At 56.7% G+C, this 17,932-nt stretch overlaps 1 protein-coding gene across 4 annotated transcripts in view; it reads right to left on the bottom strand.

The window, feature by feature from the left end:
- Positions 1-17,932, bottom strand: part of CAPN5 (calpain 5) — a 50,693-nt gene that overhangs the window by 1,800 nt on the left and 30,961 nt on the right. For all 4 annotated transcript variants that reach the window (XM_053924513.1, XM_024572762.3, XM_045181931.3 and 1 more), the window contains exons 4-12: positions 10,427-10,635; positions 7,492-7,684; positions 6,607-6,800; positions 5,955-6,032; positions 4,180-4,375; positions 3,388-3,510; positions 2,032-2,228; positions 1,077-1,192; positions 398-534 (exon numbers count right to left, since the gene is read on the bottom strand). In XM_053924513.1, coding sequence (XP_053780488.1) covers positions 398-534; positions 1,077-1,192; positions 2,032-2,228; positions 3,388-3,510; positions 4,180-4,375; positions 5,955-6,032; positions 6,607-6,800; positions 7,492-7,684; positions 10,427-10,635 — 1,443 coding nt within the window. The remainder of the gene's footprint in view (positions 1-397; positions 535-1,076; positions 1,193-2,031; positions 2,229-3,387; positions 3,511-4,179; positions 4,376-5,954; positions 6,033-6,606; positions 6,801-7,491; positions 7,685-10,426; positions 10,636-17,932) is intronic.

Here is a 17,932-nt window from a genome sequence, read left to right as displayed (position 1 = left end):
TCCTGCCAGTGTGCTCAGAATTGTCCACTAGCCACCTCGGCCTGAGAGGAGAGGGAAGCCCAGGCACAGGGACCTGGCTTTCTGACCCCTGGCCCCAGGAAGCAGCCACCCCACCACATGCCATCTTAGTGCGACCTTTCCAGGTGAACCTTAAGGGTAACTTAAGGAACAAACCCCAAGGCTTTGGGGCAAAGTGGGCAGCAATGGCCATTGTCCCTGGCCGGAGGACACCCTGCTGGGTCTCAGAATCACACCAGCTAATCTAACTCACCCACCTCATAGAAGGGACTCGGGGGCACCAGAACCCAGCATTCCTGGGTCCCGTCGCAGGCTCTGCCACCCTGGGACCAGCCCCTCTGAGCGGGGAGTGGCAGGCTGGCGGCACGAGCAGGCTCACCTGGACCGTGATGGGTCGGCCCGGCTTCTTGCGGTAGAAGATGCCTTTCACATCGTACTTGGGCGCCGAGGTGCCCTTCTGCACGGCCGAGCGGACTTTGTCCCCCTCACACTTGATGATCACATAAGAGTTAGCCCCTAGAGAGATGGAGGGGGTGACGGGGTGAGGGTGGGGGCTAGGGCAGGGCCTGGGTGGGACCGATATCTGGGAGGTGAGGTCCTCCCCCCAGAGCAGAAGCCTGGCCTCACGTATGCAGAGACAGAAGGGCTCACACTGGAATCTCTGGCCTCCAGGCCTTTACTCGTGTTGTTTCCACGCCCACTGTCCTTCAGTCCCACTCCATTTCACCAGGCTTCATACCTTGACGCCTCCTCAGCCCGGAGAAAGGCCACTCCCTTCAGGAAGCCCTCCCTGAGCCCCCCTCCCCACTGCCTGTCCCTGTGCCATACCGCCCCACCTCACTAGAGGCCGCCCAAGAGTAGGAAGCCGAGCGTTCTTCTCTATGCACCCAGCTTCATCCCAGGGCTGGGCCTGAGTGGATGCCTGGCAAGGTTCGCTCACTCAGTGATCAAGAGCCGGAGAGCTCTGGAGGCTGGGTGTCTGCAGCTGCGAGGGGGAGGACGCATGGGGTGACCTCCCTGGGGAAGGGAGTGGGGGGGCTTTCCCTGAGCGAGCGTACCTGTTGGGGAGTCCTTGAGACCAGCAGCCCTCTGGACATGCACCTGGGTCACCTGCTGGGGGTAGCCGCATAGGGAGCTCCAGCAAGAGTGGGGTGGCTCATCCAGGCAGAGCTCCCTGGTACAGGGCCGAGGATCAAAGGGAGGAGGTCACGGAGGGGGGTCAGGAAGATGGAAGATGGGGGGGTTCAAGCAGAGGGAGGGGAAGAAGAGCAGTATTTAGTCAAGATATCGCTTGTGGTGGGCAAAGCCCCTGGGCTATCCCCACCCAAGGGTGTCCCATCCTTGGCCAAGGGAAAAGCAATTTACTGAGCACCTACTATGTGCCAAGACCTCTTTTGACATGTTACAGGAATTATTTGTAATCCTCACAAAGCCCTGGAAGGTAGGTGACTATTACACCCATTTTACAGATTCTGAAGCATCAGGCTCAGCAGGCGAAGGGACCTGCCCGCACAGCTGGTGAAGCTAGGCTGGCAGGGCCAAGGCCCACCAGTTCCATCACACAAGCTGCCTCCCCGCTGTGGGATGTGGGCAGGCGGCACCGAATCTGGGCTGCCCACCCAGGCAGGGTCTGCACCCCCACAGGAGTGGGAGGGCTTTAGCAGTCTGCCTAGCCCAACTTTACCACTGGCTGCAAGGTCTTGGAAAACACCCCCAACCTCAATCTCCAATTCTGATCTATAAAATGGAGGGGTTACACCGCCGAGCTCGGGTTTAAGAAAAGCAAATCAGATGACTGCAATCTTCTTTGTTACCGTGAAGTGCTATGCATACATGAGACAGAGGCTGGGACAAGGGAGCAGCAGGGAGACGAAGGAGGTAAGCCCTGGGGTGTCTGCAGCTGGGGCTCTATGCCTGGGGTGGACACTGAGCGTCGCTGGGCCTCTGATTCACGGCCAGCCTAGCGTGGACCTAGGCGCCACCCTGCCTGGCCCCGGGCCCGCCGCGACGCACCGGCAGCTGGAGGGCACATCAGTGAAGACACGGAGCAGGAACTCGCCAGTGTGGCCAGGCTCGAAGGTGGTGGGGATGATGACGTAGCGCCCCGCCGGCTGGTCCGTGCGCAGGAAGACGCTGCGCGAGTTGATGTAGATGGAGCTGGCGGCCCTGTGCTGCAGGCTGTGCATGCGGTGCTGACGGTTCTCCTCCACCTGCGGCAGGGGGACTGGTCGCAGAGCCCCAGCGCCACTCCTCCTGCACCCCGCCTCTCCCTGCACCCCGCCTCTCCCTCCCCCCCCCGTGGAAGTGGTAGAATCCACTCACACGAAATGCCCAGAAGAGGCAGATCCACAGAGACAGAAGTAGGTGAGTGTTTGCCAGGGCTCAGGAACGTGGGGGAGGTACATGGGACTCGGTGATGGTGGGTAAAGGGTACGGGGTTCCTTTTCAGGGGGATGAAATATTCTAACATCGACTGTGGTGATGGTTGCACAACCCTACGAATACACTAACAGTCACCGTACACGTGAAATGACTGAATCATATGGTATGTGAATTACATCTCAATTAAGCTTGTTAAAGGGGAGGAAGCAACAGGAATTCCCCTGATAACAATGTCTGTGGTGTTTCTGACTATCACGACAGAAGCAAGTATCACTGTCTGCCCAGGTCACGGCACATGTCCATGAAATGACATCGCCAGCTCATGGGACGTGCTAGACGACTGTTGGAACAAAGGCCACGATAAGCCACAGTCACACAGTATGGTCAGACATGGCGTGTTGAAGTGCCAACATGGCAGCACGCAGCGAATGGACCGGCACACGTGTGCTTGACCAAGCATGTTGATGCCAGGCACACGGCTCAGACCACGCGCTGGCATATCCACGTGGGGTCATCAGGCTCTCGCTGCCTGGCGTGCTGACCCTGTGCAACGGGCATCATCACACACAGGGCGTTGTGCCCTGTGGAAGGTACTCGGGTGCCAGGCCAGGAGGAGCAACCACCGGTGAGCCTCCCTGGCTCTGCCCAGGGTGCCTCCCCCTGTGCCTAACAACGCCCCCAATTCAGGGAGACCCAGAGCCCTGGGGAGGGGGCTCCTAGAGTCCCGTCCCACCCAGCAGCCATCTTTCCCCTCCCCACCCACTAACAGTCCAGGACTGTGGGTCTGGGGCAGAGATTCAGCCATGGCGGCAATCCTAACTGGGCCCTCTGTTGATACCGCAAACGGAACCCATGCCACAGCATGTCCATGGGGTCAGCCTATGTGGTCGGGGTGGCAGGGATGACGTCGGTGACTAAGGTATTCTTCCCCCGGTGCAGGCAGCCCGACTCCACTCCCTCGCTCCCCTCACCCACAGCAGCCCTCACCTTGTAGATGTCGAAGCCAATGACCAGGTTTTTGCCCTTGCCGTCCCGACGGGTGGACTGTTTTGGCCGCTGCTGGATGCTGATCAGTACTTCATCTTCTGGCTTCTTGACATCAAAGATGTACTGCAGGTTCAGCGAGGACGAGAGACGCCACAGTGAAACCATGCTGACAAGGGGCTTGCTGGCGCCCAGAGGCTCAGCCCAGAGCAGGCCCCAGCTCAGCTGTGTGGGCTTGGGCAAGTCACGTCCCCCTCTGAGCCTCAGTCGCCTATCTGCAAGGTGGGCCTAACATGGCTGCCCTGCATGAAGGGTGGGAGGACTGGGTGAGATTATTATGCTAGGCTCAGAGCCCGCGTGCAGTCGGTGCTCAATAAAGACACACCAAGCTCAGAGACTACGCAGGTGGCCGGGGCGTGACTGAAGAGGCTGCAGGGGAGAGGCCCCTGTGGAGGAGCTGGCCTGGCCAGGCTCTGCCAGAAGGAGCAGCGCTGTGTGTGTGGGAACAAGGGGTCTGAGCCCCTGGCACAGCCTCCAAATATCCCTGGAGCTCTGGACAAGTCACTCGCCCTCAGGGCCCGTTTCCTCGGTTTTACCGTCTACAGGTCAGATCCTGGGGTTGGGGATGACCACCCAGACTTGCCATCCAACCCTGCCTGCAGGGACGGGCGCGCTGAGGCCCATGGAGAGACAGACGGGGGTGCGCCTGAGGTGCTGCAGGAGTCCGTGGCAGGACAGTGGCGAGGCACCCGCAGCTGCCTGAGAGGCAGGGTGGGAGCCCCCGAGAGCACCCACCTGCGGGTTCTGGAAGAAGGTCTCCTTGTGGTTGATGCAGCCCCCACTGCGGTTCTGCCACGGATCCTCGTGCCGCGTCCAGGCCCCACGCAGCCGGGCCTCCTCCCACGTCTTGTGGATGCTCAGGTAAGATGTGTTGATCAGGCGGCACTTGATGATGTCGGTGAAGTATCGGCACACGTCCTCAAAGGTCATCCTGGGCGTGACAAGGGACTGAGCCAGGCAGGTCCCCCCACCGCCCTCGCCGGCCCACTGTCCACTCGTCCTGCATGCTCTGAACCGTGACTCACGCCAGAGTGAGCACGGACATGGCATCACACGGACCTTCCTGTCTCTTGAAGCCTCAGTTTCCTGCTTTGTAGATTGGGAGTGGCTCTAACAGCAGCTGCCCCTCTCCCAAGCTATTGTAGGAATTAACAAATGCAATAAAGGTGCGTTGTACGACTCCAGGCAGACAGAAGCAATTGCAAAGGCTGGCTGTTACAAACGTTACCAGCATGAAGAGCTAACATGCATAGCCCTCTACAGTTTATACAGCTTCTTCCCACCCATTACTTCCAGGCCTGAATAAACGCACGGGTGGCAGGAGCCCCTTGGTCAGCACGCTGCAGTGGCCAGCATGTTGCCACGGTTGCTGCATGCTACGCACATTTCTAGGAGCCAGGCGGGGAGGAGGAAGTGCTCATCCCCCTTCAAGTATGCACAAAGAGGAATATGCACATATGTGTACCATATGTGAACATATATGAGAAAGGCCTTAGGAAGAAGCCCCTGACACTGATGAGGGGTTTCTATTAGTATGTTTTAATTCAGCTGAGCCCGGAGCCAGACCCGGCACAGTGGATCTCCTCCACAGAAGCCCAGATCCAAGGGACCTGGGGGACCCCCCTGACACCTGCAGAAGGGGTCCTCACTGGGGTACCAACATCACCGCCATCTCCCTCTGGGCCTGCCTGGGGCCCTCACAGCATCCACCACACACAGGGTACCCAGTACCTCTCCCAGAAGTGGCTGAGTCTCTGAACCAAGTGTCCTGCTGAAGAATGACACTGAGCCTGGCACACAGTTGGGACTAAATGCAGGCTGAGTGAAAGCAGGCTGAGCGAATGCAGGAATGAATGAATGCAGGAATGAGTGAATTTAGGATGAATGAATGCAGGATAAATGAATGCAGGAATGAATTAATACAAGATGAATGAATATAGAATGAATGAATGCAGGGTGAATGAATACAGGATAAATGAATATAGGATGAATGAATGCAGAAATCACGGAGCTCTTTAAGTGATGCTGCAGCCATTTCCTCAGCCCACCCCCACCCATGTGCCTCCCTAAACTTACTCTTCCAAAACCCAAGTGTGCACTCTTGCCTCTGCGCTTGGGAGGCAGCCAGCCCTGCCCTCCCGTGAGGTCTCTCCTCTTCCCCATCTCCTCTGGGCCATCAGGCAGCCAGCATGCCCCCTGCCCTCCGGTCAATCCCCCACCTGCTGGCATCCTGGCCAAGCTGTTGCAGGGCCCAGCCTGGGTGCGCGAGCAGCCTAGGGTCTCTCAGGTGGGCGGCGGGGACAGTGGAGAGGAAAGGGCTGCACAGCGCATCTTACAGAGCAGGGAACATCCTCAGAGAGACAGCATGACTTGTCCAAGGCCACACAACAAATTGATGGTGTGGCATTTGCTAGAGCCCTGGCTCCTCCTTCCCCACCAGTGACCCCTGCCCAGCACACAGGAGCCCTCCCTGAGCCCCGGACGTCCACCTGGGGCAAGGGCACACTCACCAGAACTCGCCATCATCCTGCACAGTCACACCCATCTTCTCCCGCTCGCTCTTGCTCACCTTCTGCCACTCCTCTGAGCTGCGATGTGAGCACAGGGAAAGGGGAAAGGGGAGAGTAAGTGGAGGGTCCCCTCCAGGACAAGGGGGATGAGGGACATACAGCACCAGGCCTCCATCAGTGTGGGGTGGTTGGGGGCACCAGGGGCCATCTCAGCCCCTAAGAAGCCTTGCCTGCCCACTCCCACAGGTCACCGTGGGCTGTCATCAGGCCTGGGCCTGGAGGTCAAGGGGCAAGGGGGACAAGACCCTCAGTGGAGGGGGTCCTCTACTAGGGCCTAGTCTCCCTTCACCAGGCTGAGGATCATCCCCATTCTCACCGCTGGTGGCCTCCCTCCCTGCTTCCTCCCCCACCCCCATCACTCTCCAGCCTGGTCTGTGTCCCCTACGGAGCCAGCTCATCCCACCTCCAGGCCTTCGCCCATGCTGAATCCACGCCCACGCGCCCACTCCAAAGTAAGTCTCCTCCTAATGTCATCCAACCCCCAACCTCCTCCAGGAAGCCCGCCCTCGCCCTTGCCCAAATCTTCCTACCATGCCACCCCCACCCAGCACCCGAGGTCGCGCTGTGCCAGCACCCCCATCCCAGGCCTCACGTGTCGCTCCAGGGCCCAGTCCATTCTCGCTCGCCCCAGGGGTTGCGCAGGCGGATCATGTCTAGCTTCTCGGATTTGAAAAAGGCCAGTAGGCCATGGCCCAGGCGCACCTTGCGCACGTCGGTGATGGCGTATGCGTGGCCTTTCACCAGGCCGCATGCCAGGCGTGCCTCCATGTCTGCTGCTGTCAAGGCCTGTGGAGGACAGGGCAGGCTCAAGCTGAGCCAGGGGCCACAGCGCCCCCTACAGAGCAGGGAGAGAATGGCAGCCTCACACAATTTTTCAAGCTGGGTATTACATACAATGTTAGCTTGAAATCAAACGTGGTAGGAGACTTTACACCATGTAAATCAGCAAATGCTACAAATCAGGGCTTTTTATTTCTCCAGAGAGCCAGTGTATCAACACACCACTGGGTCAGTCAAGCTGGGGTTCAAATTCTGCCTTCACTGAGCCCAGCTTTCCCCACTGAAATTTGAGCAGTCAATGAATAAGACTCTTGAAGCGCCCAGGCCTGTGCCAGCAGGCAGTAGGGGCTCCCTTCCCTCCGTAGTCAATGATGCCTGAAACCTTGACTGAGGGACTTAGTTGTTCACACACCGTCACCCAATAAGAGAGGGCCAGAAAAGGGGGATGTTGGTTGAACAGTGTGGGCAAAGCATTTCATAGCATAGGGGGCCAGGGCAGGGGGCTTGTGGCTTGTGCTGCTTAGCACTGGGGAGGGGCCTGCACCTTCCAACTGCTCCCTTCCCCCATGAGGCTGAGGGTCTGGATTTAAGAGCCAGCCTGGGCAGGGGTGCTACCTGGGACACCATAGCCACCTCCCACCCGTTAGGGCTGACAAAGGGGAGGGGCCACCACTCGGGTCTGGCTCCGTGAGCCCACCTTGATGGAGGCACTGATGAGGCCTCCCCGGCTGTGAACCTTCAACACTCGCTCGAAGAGCGAGCTCCTCTTGGCCTCGTCGTTGGCGAAGTCACCCTCAGTCAGGTCGATGGGCTCGGAAACGCCGCTTGTGAAGTCCACCAGCGCATCCGCTGTGTTGCCTCCATCCAGGGCCTGGTAACAGCCTGCCAGCCTGGCGAGCAACGTGGAAAGAACTCCCAGCTCATGCTCCCCAGCTGGTCTAAATCTTTCATGGTATAGGGGCTATTTTTGAGACTCAGAGAGGTCAAACAAACTGCTACGGTCACACAGCAGGCCACGGCAGGGCCAACACTTGTCCCACCGAGCCAACCGTTTCATCACTCGAATCCCCCTTAGCCTTAGCAGCCTTACCTTCAAAGAGTAGCTGTCCAGACAGCTATCAATTCTTTTCAAAAGCGTTAAAAGCTCAGATATCTTTTGACACATCAATTCTGGATGAGTAACATTATTTGTGACAATGTAAAATGATAAATCACGTAAGTGTCTAACAGGGAATTGGCTTTAAAAACTGACGCTGCAACTCACTCACTCAGCAGCCAGTGAACACAGCGCTGGGAAGGAGCTCCAGGGGCGGCCGAACCGAGGGCTTGCTCATTACGTTCGGGAAAGTGATACAGCTGGGTTCCCACTATATTTAAATGCATCCATTTACAAAATATTAAGCATCTACTACGTGCAACACACGAGGTGCTAGGGACATAGCTGTGGCTTCTTATTGAATGTTAGGAAAAGGGTTGAGGTCTTACAGGCAAAACACTGCAGTGACGGTGAGAAGCTGAAGGGGAAACAGACTAAATACCGTTCATGTAAATTGAAAGCAGCAGTGCAGGTGTTACGAGGTAACCTTCAAACAAACGAACAGACAGACAGACAGAAAACCCCCAAGAATCGAATATGTTAAAGAGTTGCCACTGGTGGGGGAGGATGTGGGGGAAAAGACAGGAAATGGAGACACAGAGTAGGCAGAGGAGGGGCCGGTGGGGACCATGGCCGTGGACGGCGTTCCCCAACAGAGGAGGAGCCCGATGCTCTCTGATGACGCAAAGCAGGGGTGGGGGGCGGAGGGGCTGGAAGAATACCCAGGACTACAGGACACATGTGTTATCTCCTGCATGATTTTCTCATATTTTCTAGATTTGCTGTAACAGACATGCATGAGTTTTACAATTTAAAAAGAAAAGTAATAAAAACAAGCAAACATAAGTGGTGCAGCCACTGAAAAACAGTTTGGTAGTTGCTCAAAAATGCAAACATAGAACCGTACGGCCATGTGGCTGAACAGGGCCCCAGAGCGTGTGTGTGCCCATCTGCTCATTCACGCCCCTGCCCACGGGCACTCGGGTGGTTCCCACCTGCCGGCTCTGGGGAATAATGCCTCTGTGAACACCGGTGTGCAAACGTCCGCTTGAGTGTCTGCGTTCTGTCCTTTGGAATATACACCCAGCGGTGAACTGCTGCAGCATGACTGGACCTTGGAAACATGATGCTAAGTGACATAAGCCAGTTGCTGAAGGACAGATATTGTATAATTCCACTTACATGAGCTACCTGGCATTGGCAAATTCAGAGACAGAAAGCAGAGTAGAGGTTCCGAGGGACCGGGGGAGGAGCAAAAGGGGGAGGTGCTGGTTAGTGGGCACAGAACTTCAGCTAAGGAGGATGAAAAGACTGAGTGTAGATAGTGAGGGTGGATACAGAGCGTTGTGAATGTAATTAATGTCACTAAATTGTACACTTAAAGACAGTTAAAATGATGAATAGTATATTTTACCACATGCCAAAAATCTGTTATTTAAAAACAAAACAAAAATGAGCAAGCCCCCACAGTGGGTCTCCCAAGTAAGAGGAGAGGGGACTTGACCACTAGGGGGCAGGCTTTGCTTGCTCAGGATTAAAAATGGAATGGGCTAGCAGGGGTGTCCAACCGCTCGCTGCCCAGGATGGCTATGAACGAGGCCCAACACAAAATCGTAAATTTACTTAAAACCTTTTTTCCCCCCTCAGTTTTCATTAGTGTTTGTGTATTTAATGTGTGGTCAGAGAAAACTCCTCCCTCTCTCTCCCCATGTCTCTCTCTCTCTCTCTCTCTCTCTCTCTCTCTTTCTCTCTCTCTCTCTCTCTCTCTCTCACACACACACACACACACACACACACACACACACACACACACACACACCCTGTCCCGGGAGACTGACAAATGGGCCTGGGAGGAGGAGCCAGGCTCCCACAGAGCTGGTGGCTGCTCTTGAACCCTCTGGCCCTCCTGCCCCAGGCCCGCCCCTGTCCTGCAGGGGCCTGGGCAGGTCACTCTGTCCCAATAGCTTAGCAAACCCTTGCTTGTGCTCATGCTGGGGACCCAGGGCCCGGCACAGAGCAGGAGGAGGCGGTCAGCAAAGACAGAATGGATGGACAGTCAGGCAGGCAGATGGAGAAATGACAAAGGGGAGGCCAGAGAGCAAAGAAGGCTCCACAGCCAGCCAGGCTCAGAGACTCCACATCCCCAACAAGGCCTGGGGAGGGCTTGGCAGCTGGGTCTTTGGGAAAGAAACACGGACTTGAATGTGAGGCTGGCTCAGCCCACAGTGACCTGCAGGAAGCCTTCCTGGACCTCAGTCTTCTCAGGTCTAAGTGGGAGTAACTGTTCCTCCCTCTGTGGGTTGGTTGTGGGGACCTGACAACCACGCACCCAGAGGGACCTTCAGTCCAGGCCCCCACCAGCGTAGGCTCAGCTGGCCATGCCCTGGGTGCCTGGGCTCTGAGTGCACGGTGGCTTTGCACCAGCCCTTGACCTCTCTGTGCCGGGAGCGCTGGCAAGAGGAACCCCCATGCTGAGCCCATCTGCAGTGCTGCCCCAGTCCGGCCACCCGCCCACCAGCCCACCGCTGGCACCTACTTGGCGTAGGCCTTCTCCACCAGGGCACACCAGAACTCGTTGCGGGAGTTGGAGTGGCAGTAGATGAGCTGGTTGTTGACTGTGGGCAGCCGGTCATCGATGACCACGTCCACCCACTCCCCAAAGCGCCAGAAGTGGAAGTGGAAGATGCCTGCGTAGGCATCGGGCTTCTCGGGGTCCCACTCCTGCTCCTTCCAGTCTGGAATGACCTGGGTGCGGGGGAGAGGATGGGGACACACTGAGGTCACATCTGGCTTCCTGAGGAAATAGGGGGACATGCTTCCAGGAAACCAGAATGGGAAGGAATCCTGGGTTTGTGTCCCATCTCTGCCACGAACAGCGCGGGACTTGTTTCCCTTCTCTGCCGTGGTTGGAGTCTCCCTTAGTCTCCTTCCAGCTCTGTCATTCTGAGACCCTGTGAGCTTCCCCCTCCCTTCCTCGGGCCTCTACCTGCTTCCTCCCCCTCAGAAACGTATCATACCCCTCCTGGCTCCTGCCTGGTGAATGGGGCCACAATCTCCCCACCCCCACCTCCAGCCTGAGACAGAAGCAACATCTGCAATGGCCTCTTCCCTCTCCCCAACCAGTCAGGCCAATCCTAGCTTCTAAATTCCTACATGCCTACATTCTGCTTAAACCATCTCCTTCTGTCCTTCCACCAGCACTCCCTGGCCCAGTGCCCCTGTCCTCGCCTGCCCGGGGACACTGTAACAGCATCAGCAGCCACGCTGCCTCCACCCCGCACAGCAGCAGAGTCAGCTTTCTGATCATGTCACTTCCCTGGAAAACAAGGTCTGAACACCTACCAAGCCATGCGCCCTCCACCACCTCCCTGCCCCTTCCACCCCCCTCCCCCGCCCCCACCCGCGCCCGGGCTGCTTTCTCTCCCCAACCCCCGCCCCCAACCCGCTCCTGCTCCAGGCTCTCTCTCTGGTTAGGGACTCCGCATCTGTTCTTCCTCCAGCTGACTCTCCCTTGTCCTTTAGGGTCCACCCTCCTCCTACAGGAAGCCCTCCTTGAACTCTTCAGACTGGGCCAGTACCCCTGCCCTTGAGTCTCATGGCCTCTGGTACTTCTCTGAGATACTTATTCCAGTTATAATTAAACAAGTATGTGACATTGTGAACAGCTCTGATATGATTACTGGAATGTCAGCTCGCTGAAGGCAGTAACACATCAGTCCTGGTCCCTGCTATCTGCCAGAGCATGGCCCAGGGCCTGGCCCAGAGAGGGTGCTTAATAAACACGTGCTGGCTGAATGAATAAATTCACAGGCATTACACGGGGCTCGAACAACAATTACTATTATGGAGCATCTTGGAAATGTCAGGGAGCAAACTTGTGACTGCCACGGGTTATGTCCGTTTAATTTGCACAATACACTCACGAGCAGATTACTATTATCCAACCCTTCTTTACAGATTAAAAAAATCAGCCCTCAGAGAGGGCAAGTAACTTGTCCAGGGTCACACAGCTAGAAAACACACACATTCTTCGTCAGTGAGCACCGCCCTTTGCATAACCCCATGCTGGCACTGGGGCCCTGGATGAACCAGGCCTGATCCCTGCCCTCCGGGGACTCCTACTCTGGGGAGAGGCAGGCACACAGGGAGCATTTGAGCCCTGGAGAGAAGGGAGTGGAGGGCCCGACCTGAGGGGCCAGCAGCAACTTCTAAGTAAGTGTCCTGAGAGCTGGCAGTGAGTGCCCCCTAAGCAAACAAGGGCAAACAGAGGCAATTTGGGCATCAGGAGGTGGGCAGGGGAGGGAAAGCCTTCACTTTGCCAAGTCAGAGGGACCTGCTGGGCCTGCTAAACATGGGACACGGGGGCTGGGCACCATCAGGACCACGGCGGCTCCTCTAGAAGAACACCGTTCCCAGGGACGCGTGGCGGACATGTGGGCATCTGGACTGAGGAGCCCCACGTGCATCAGGATGCTGCAAACCCCAGGACCCAGGCCAGCCTGGGCCCAGAGGCCAAAAGTCATCCCCAGGCCCCACGCTCATTAAAGATGTTTTTGTCTACACGCCTTGTACCACAAATGGGGGTGTTGGCAGAGAGAGAAGCTCCCTAGTGGGACATTCAAGACCAAGACAATGAAAACGCTGAGCACAGTGAGAGGCACCACAGCCACCCACGGAGCCTGCCAGGTGCCAGGCGCAGGGCCGGCTTGTCTACCCCATCGCCCTGACCCTCACTGCTCTCTTTTGGGCCAATATGATGGCAATCAGTGGCAGAGGCTGCGCAAGGGCACAGTGAGGGAGGCAGGGTTCACACCCAGGGCTTCGGAGCCTGGTGCAGCATCTGGAGCCCAGCAAGGGCTTGATGCTGGCTGGTCCCTTCCCCCACACCCTCCTCACCTCCCTTTCCAGGGAACTCCGTGTCCTTTCTAAGTAAAAACTCCCAGACCCCCAGCACTCTCTCCCACTTTGCTCTCGGGACAGAAAGTTGTATCAAAAATGGGGTGCATGCAGGGTGGGAGTCTCATTCCCACTACACAGATGGGAAGGCTGAGGTCCAAAGGGGAGCAAGGAGCTGCCCAAGGGCACAGAGCGACAGGGAGTCCAAAGCTGAGAACACAGGCCTGGCCGCTGCACCCTCCTCAGCAACCCCGGACTCCAAAAGCCCTAGGCTGCCTGGGAGTGGGGGAGGGCACAGGAAGGAGGGCACTGAGGATGGGGGGAAAAAGCCCTCACAGGGCACTGGGAGGGCCTTGTGGGGCTGTGGGAGGATCATTAACCAAACCCAGGGCTTGGCTCTGAGCCCTTTGTGGTTCAAGAAGCATCTAATAAGGCTCCAGGGCCCAGAGATCCTGAGTCAGGAGTCCTCGTGGGCCTCACTGCCTCCTTCTGCATCAGTGCCATTGGGCACGGCAGGAGGCAGCGGGCCCCAGGAGGGCCCCTCTGTGGCCAGCCCCCTCTGCTGCCTGCAGGCCACCAAGCAACAGGGATCAGACTTCCCGGGAAGAAGTGCTCCACGGGCACACACACTCACTCCCCTTCACACAGCGTCAGGTCATGCCAGGAATCTAGGAAGCAGTCAAAGCCCCCGGGGCTGCCTCAGAGGATGCAGGACCAGCTTGAAGGGGCTCCCCATGGGCAAAGCAGGCCAGTCCGGGCAGCACCAAGGGTAACAACTGTGATGGATGAAAACACTTTGGATGCATTCACATCCACAAGATCCCGACTAGACACAAACAATGAGTCACTACTGGAGGATGGCAGGGAACCAGCTCATTGTTTTGAAACTGGAAAATTAAGGAAGAGAAAGGAGCATTTATCCTGCCATTTCTAAACAGATTGTACCGGAGGGTAACCAAATAGCAGGCGGAGGGAGGTTTGTATCTGGAGACAAATTCCAGCTAAGAAATGAGGAAGAAATTAGAGCACCAGGCTCCCACTATGTTGCAACCACTGGCGAATAACGGACTCATGAAATCATGGCTCTGAGCCCTCTGTGGTTCAAGGAGCCAGAAAAAAGAGAGGAAAACATCACAAAAAAAGAGAGAAAAACAGACATTACATGCCTCCTGAGAGAACATCGCCTATGAAGCATTTGTGCCAAATAAAATTTGTGCCCGAGCCTTAGCAAGCCTCTAGAGCTAAGTCCTGGCTTACAGGAACTACAGCGCACCGGGAACACATTAAATGACACCAGGAAAACAAAGCCAGCAAAATCCAGACACAATACCCCCCATCTTATCCTCATGGGATACATTCCAAGGCCCCCACTGAGTGTCTGAAGCTGCAGATAGTACTGACCCCTATCTGTACTGTTTTCTTCCTGGACATACACACCTACGAGAAATCCTAACTTATAAATCAGGCACAGTAAGATATTACTTTAGGAGAAGTTTATATTTAGTAAATATAAACTATATAGTAAATATAGTAAATATAAACTATAATTAGTAAGTATAGTCCTGACTGGTGTGGCTCAGTGGGTTGGCATCCTCCCACAAAGCGAAGGGTCCCGGGTTTGATTCCCAGTCAGAGCACATGCCTGGGCTGTGGGTTTGGTCCCTGATTCAGGCATGTGAGAGAGGCAGCTGACTGATGTTTCTCTCCCTCTCTTTCTCCCTCCCTTCCCCTCTCTCTAAAATTAAATAAACAAAGCATATTTTCCTATATAGTTTTTTCCTGCACGTGCATACCTAGGATAAAGTTCAATTTATGAATTAGGCACAGGAAGAGACAAGCACGTTGACACTGGGAGAGTTGATCTGGTAACTGAGATGCCCACGGAGTGACTAACAGACTGTAGCCCACGCAGCGCGGGCACGCGGCACAAAGGGACGAGTCATGTCCAGGCGGGACGGAGCCGGACAGCACTAGATTCCACCACACTACTCAGAGCAATGTACGATTTAAAACATATGGAACGTTCCATTAAATACTTTCGGACCACAGTTGACCATAGGCAACAGAAACCGCGGGAAACAAGACCGCAGATCCGGGGAACCACTGCCCTTAGAAACTGCGGCGGACAGCCGGCTGCTTCAGCAAATACACTGCAAGGGGAAGATTAAAACGTGAAGTGGAACCAAACAACCGCAGTTACGGAACGGACCTTGGTTTGGATCTCGTTTAAACAAACAAACCGTAAAACACACGCATTTATGGCACAAATTGTAAACCGGAACATTTACTGAGTACTCGATATTAAAAATCAGTGTAGAGTTATTTTAGTTGGCTCATGGCAGTGATTTCCGATCTTCTTCATCTCACGGCACACATACACTAATTACCGAAATTCTGCGGCACACCAAAAAATATAGCATTTTTTGCCAATCTGACAAAAAAATAGGCATGATTTTGATTCATTCACACCAGATGGCTGTTGTCACTCTTTCACTTGACAAGTCCGAGGAAAGAGAGGTCAGTGCCCCCGACTACACAAACAGTCCGGTCACGAATGCTTTCAAAGCCCGACTATTGAACAGCTGCTGTGTTACGGCATTTGGGTTAGGGGTTTTTGTTTGTTCTGAACGAATCCTTACCATTCAGAAATGCATCCAGAAATGCAATGGCATGCTGCCTGGCGGGGCGGGGTGGAGAGGAAAGGAGGTGGCCGAGCGTTGACCACTGCTGAAGCAGGGGGTGGGTCCAGGACGCCCATTAGGCTGTCTCTCTCTCCTTGTGTCGCTTACAGTTGAGATGCCCTGTCACCAGGGACACCGGCTTCCTGGCCAGGCACTCAAAGCCCTGTGGGATGTTTGTGCTGACTCCCACTCTGACCCCTGAACACTGCCACCTCAGGCCCCACAGTATCCACACCCTGCCGTTCAATTGGCCACCTCGGCTATGCATGTGTGACTCCCCTGCAGGTACCCACCCTGCTTCTTGTCCCTCAGGGGATGGACTGCATGGGCCTCCTGACCCCACACTCCCCTCGGGCAGGCAGCTCCGGCTCCGGCCCTTTCCCTGCTCACTGAGGGAGCTCGTGGTGGTCAGGGCCGTGTCTCCCTCTTGCCCAGATCCCCAGCACCCAGCACAGGGCCTGGCCCAGTGCCAGAACTGGCTGAGTCTCTCTGAGAGGACAACCCCCAAGCACTGGCTTCCGCGAGGCCCTGGCTGACCGGTGACCTTGCACACACCAGCGGACACCACGTCACCAACCGCGCTGTATGGCAGGGACGTAAGTGTTGACCAGACCACCTTCCCGGTGTCCGCATCTACTGACCCTTCCTGCAGGACTGGTGTGAGAACTGAGGGGGGTCGTGGCCTTGGAGGCGCTGCGGAAACTGGGGGGCGCTGGGCACACCCGAGGGGTCATCCCTGTTGGTGTGCAAAGCGTGTGGTGCACCCACACCACATTCCCAACCTCAGGGCTGGAGGGAGCTGAGGAGACCCAGCCGACCTCCCTCCTATAGGACACCACAGCAGCCCCCAGTGCAGATGGGAAAAGTGAGGCCTGAGGGGTCGAGGCGCTCCCTTGCACTGCCCAGGCCGTGAGGTAAGGATTGTGTGGGATTTGGAGCCCCCCCCAGCACACCCAGGCGACCCCGTTATCTGTACCCAACTAATGGGTGCACCACAGTGCACCTGGTGTTCCCGGCACCTGGTGCTCTTCCAGTTTTCCCTGGGGGACTCCCACCGAGACCCATGTGGTTGGGCTCCAATCCTGCTGGGGCAGGGGCTCACCTGGGCCCTCCCAGCTGTGTGACAGGGCTCTGGGGAGGGCTCAGCCGAGAACAGGGATGTGAGACCTGACCGGGCGGGGCGGGGGGGGGGAAGCATTGCGAAGCAGGAGTTGTTTGCAAGCAAAACCCCAGGTGTGGGTTCTGAAGCAGGGCCCGACCTTGGCCTCTGGGAAGAAGCCAGCCTGGCCTAAGACTGGGCGCTGAGGTTGGGTGTGGCATCGCCTCTGCCCACCCTAGGGAGCCAGGATCATGGGGTCAGAGGTCCCCATACCCAGAGCCTGGTCCACACACCCCTCTGGGATTTGGGGCAGGCTACTTCTTCCTTGGAGCCTGTCTCTGTCCACACACCGAGGGAGCTAGTGATGACAAGGGGCAGAGCTCTGCAGAAGGCCCAGCAGGGCACTACAGCCGCGCGGCAAGACCAGTCTTTTCTGGTCAGCAGGACGAGGTTGGGAAGGACTTCGCAGAAGCAGGTTGTTCCCCCTAGAGTCCGAGTCTGCAGGAGGGTCAGGAGCTGCCCGGGGACAGGCAGCAAATCAATGACAAAGGTCGGATGAAACCTGGGCACAGGCTGACCCCACCCTGCCTCTTGGATACTCCTGTCCATCTGCCCAGCCACCTGCATGAAGGAGCACGGCCTGGCATATCCCCACCCATCCCCTTGGGCCCCACCTACTCAAGACCAGAGGGTGCCTCACCAGGGCCTCAGTGTGCCTCTTTGCATGCCCCATACAAAGAGGCGCCCCCGGAGAAAATCCAGCCAGGGGCGCTGGTCCCTGGATGGGTGTCAGGAGACCTGGTTCCAAACTCCTTCCTGCTGCCTGACCTTGGGGTCAACCCATAAAGCAGGAGGAGGAGGAGTGTGGGAGAAAGCCTGGGGAAGAGGCGTTCTGGGCTGTGAGGGGACGGGGCTAAGTCAGGGCTCCTGTGGGAGGGAGCACTCTCGGCAAGACACTGCACACCACCGAGGCAGGGAGGGGCACACACACTTTATAGGGACACACACACTTTATTGGGGACACACAGTGGGCATGGCAGAGGCACTCACGCACCCGCACAGGGCAGCCAGTCTGCACGAGAGGCTCCCCAGAACTGCAGGGAGAGGACAAGCAAAGAGGCAGAGGGCCTGGCCTCCCTGGAAAGTCAGTGGAGAAGCAAGGCAGGCAATGCCAGGGCTGTGAGCCCATCCTGGAAGAGGCCAGAGCTGCGAGTCAGAGAGGACCGTTGCCCACACCACAGCCAATCTCCCACCTAAAGAATCCAGACCCCCACACCCACTCCTGCCTGCACGCCTCCAAAGTGGGGACCCGCCCTCCCAGCAGCCTCGGCCAGCAGGGAAAGCTCTGACCCTCCATCTCTCAGTG

This window comes from Desmodus rotundus, chromosome 5 (genome assembly GCF_022682495.2).
Source record: "Desmodus rotundus isolate HL8 chromosome 5, HLdesRot8A.1, whole genome shotgun sequence".
Classification (NCBI taxonomy): domain Eukaryota; kingdom Metazoa; phylum Chordata; class Mammalia; order Chiroptera; family Phyllostomidae; genus Desmodus; species Desmodus rotundus.
Note: the sequence above shows the minus strand (reverse complement) of the source record. Positions and strands in the feature narration are given on the sequence as shown.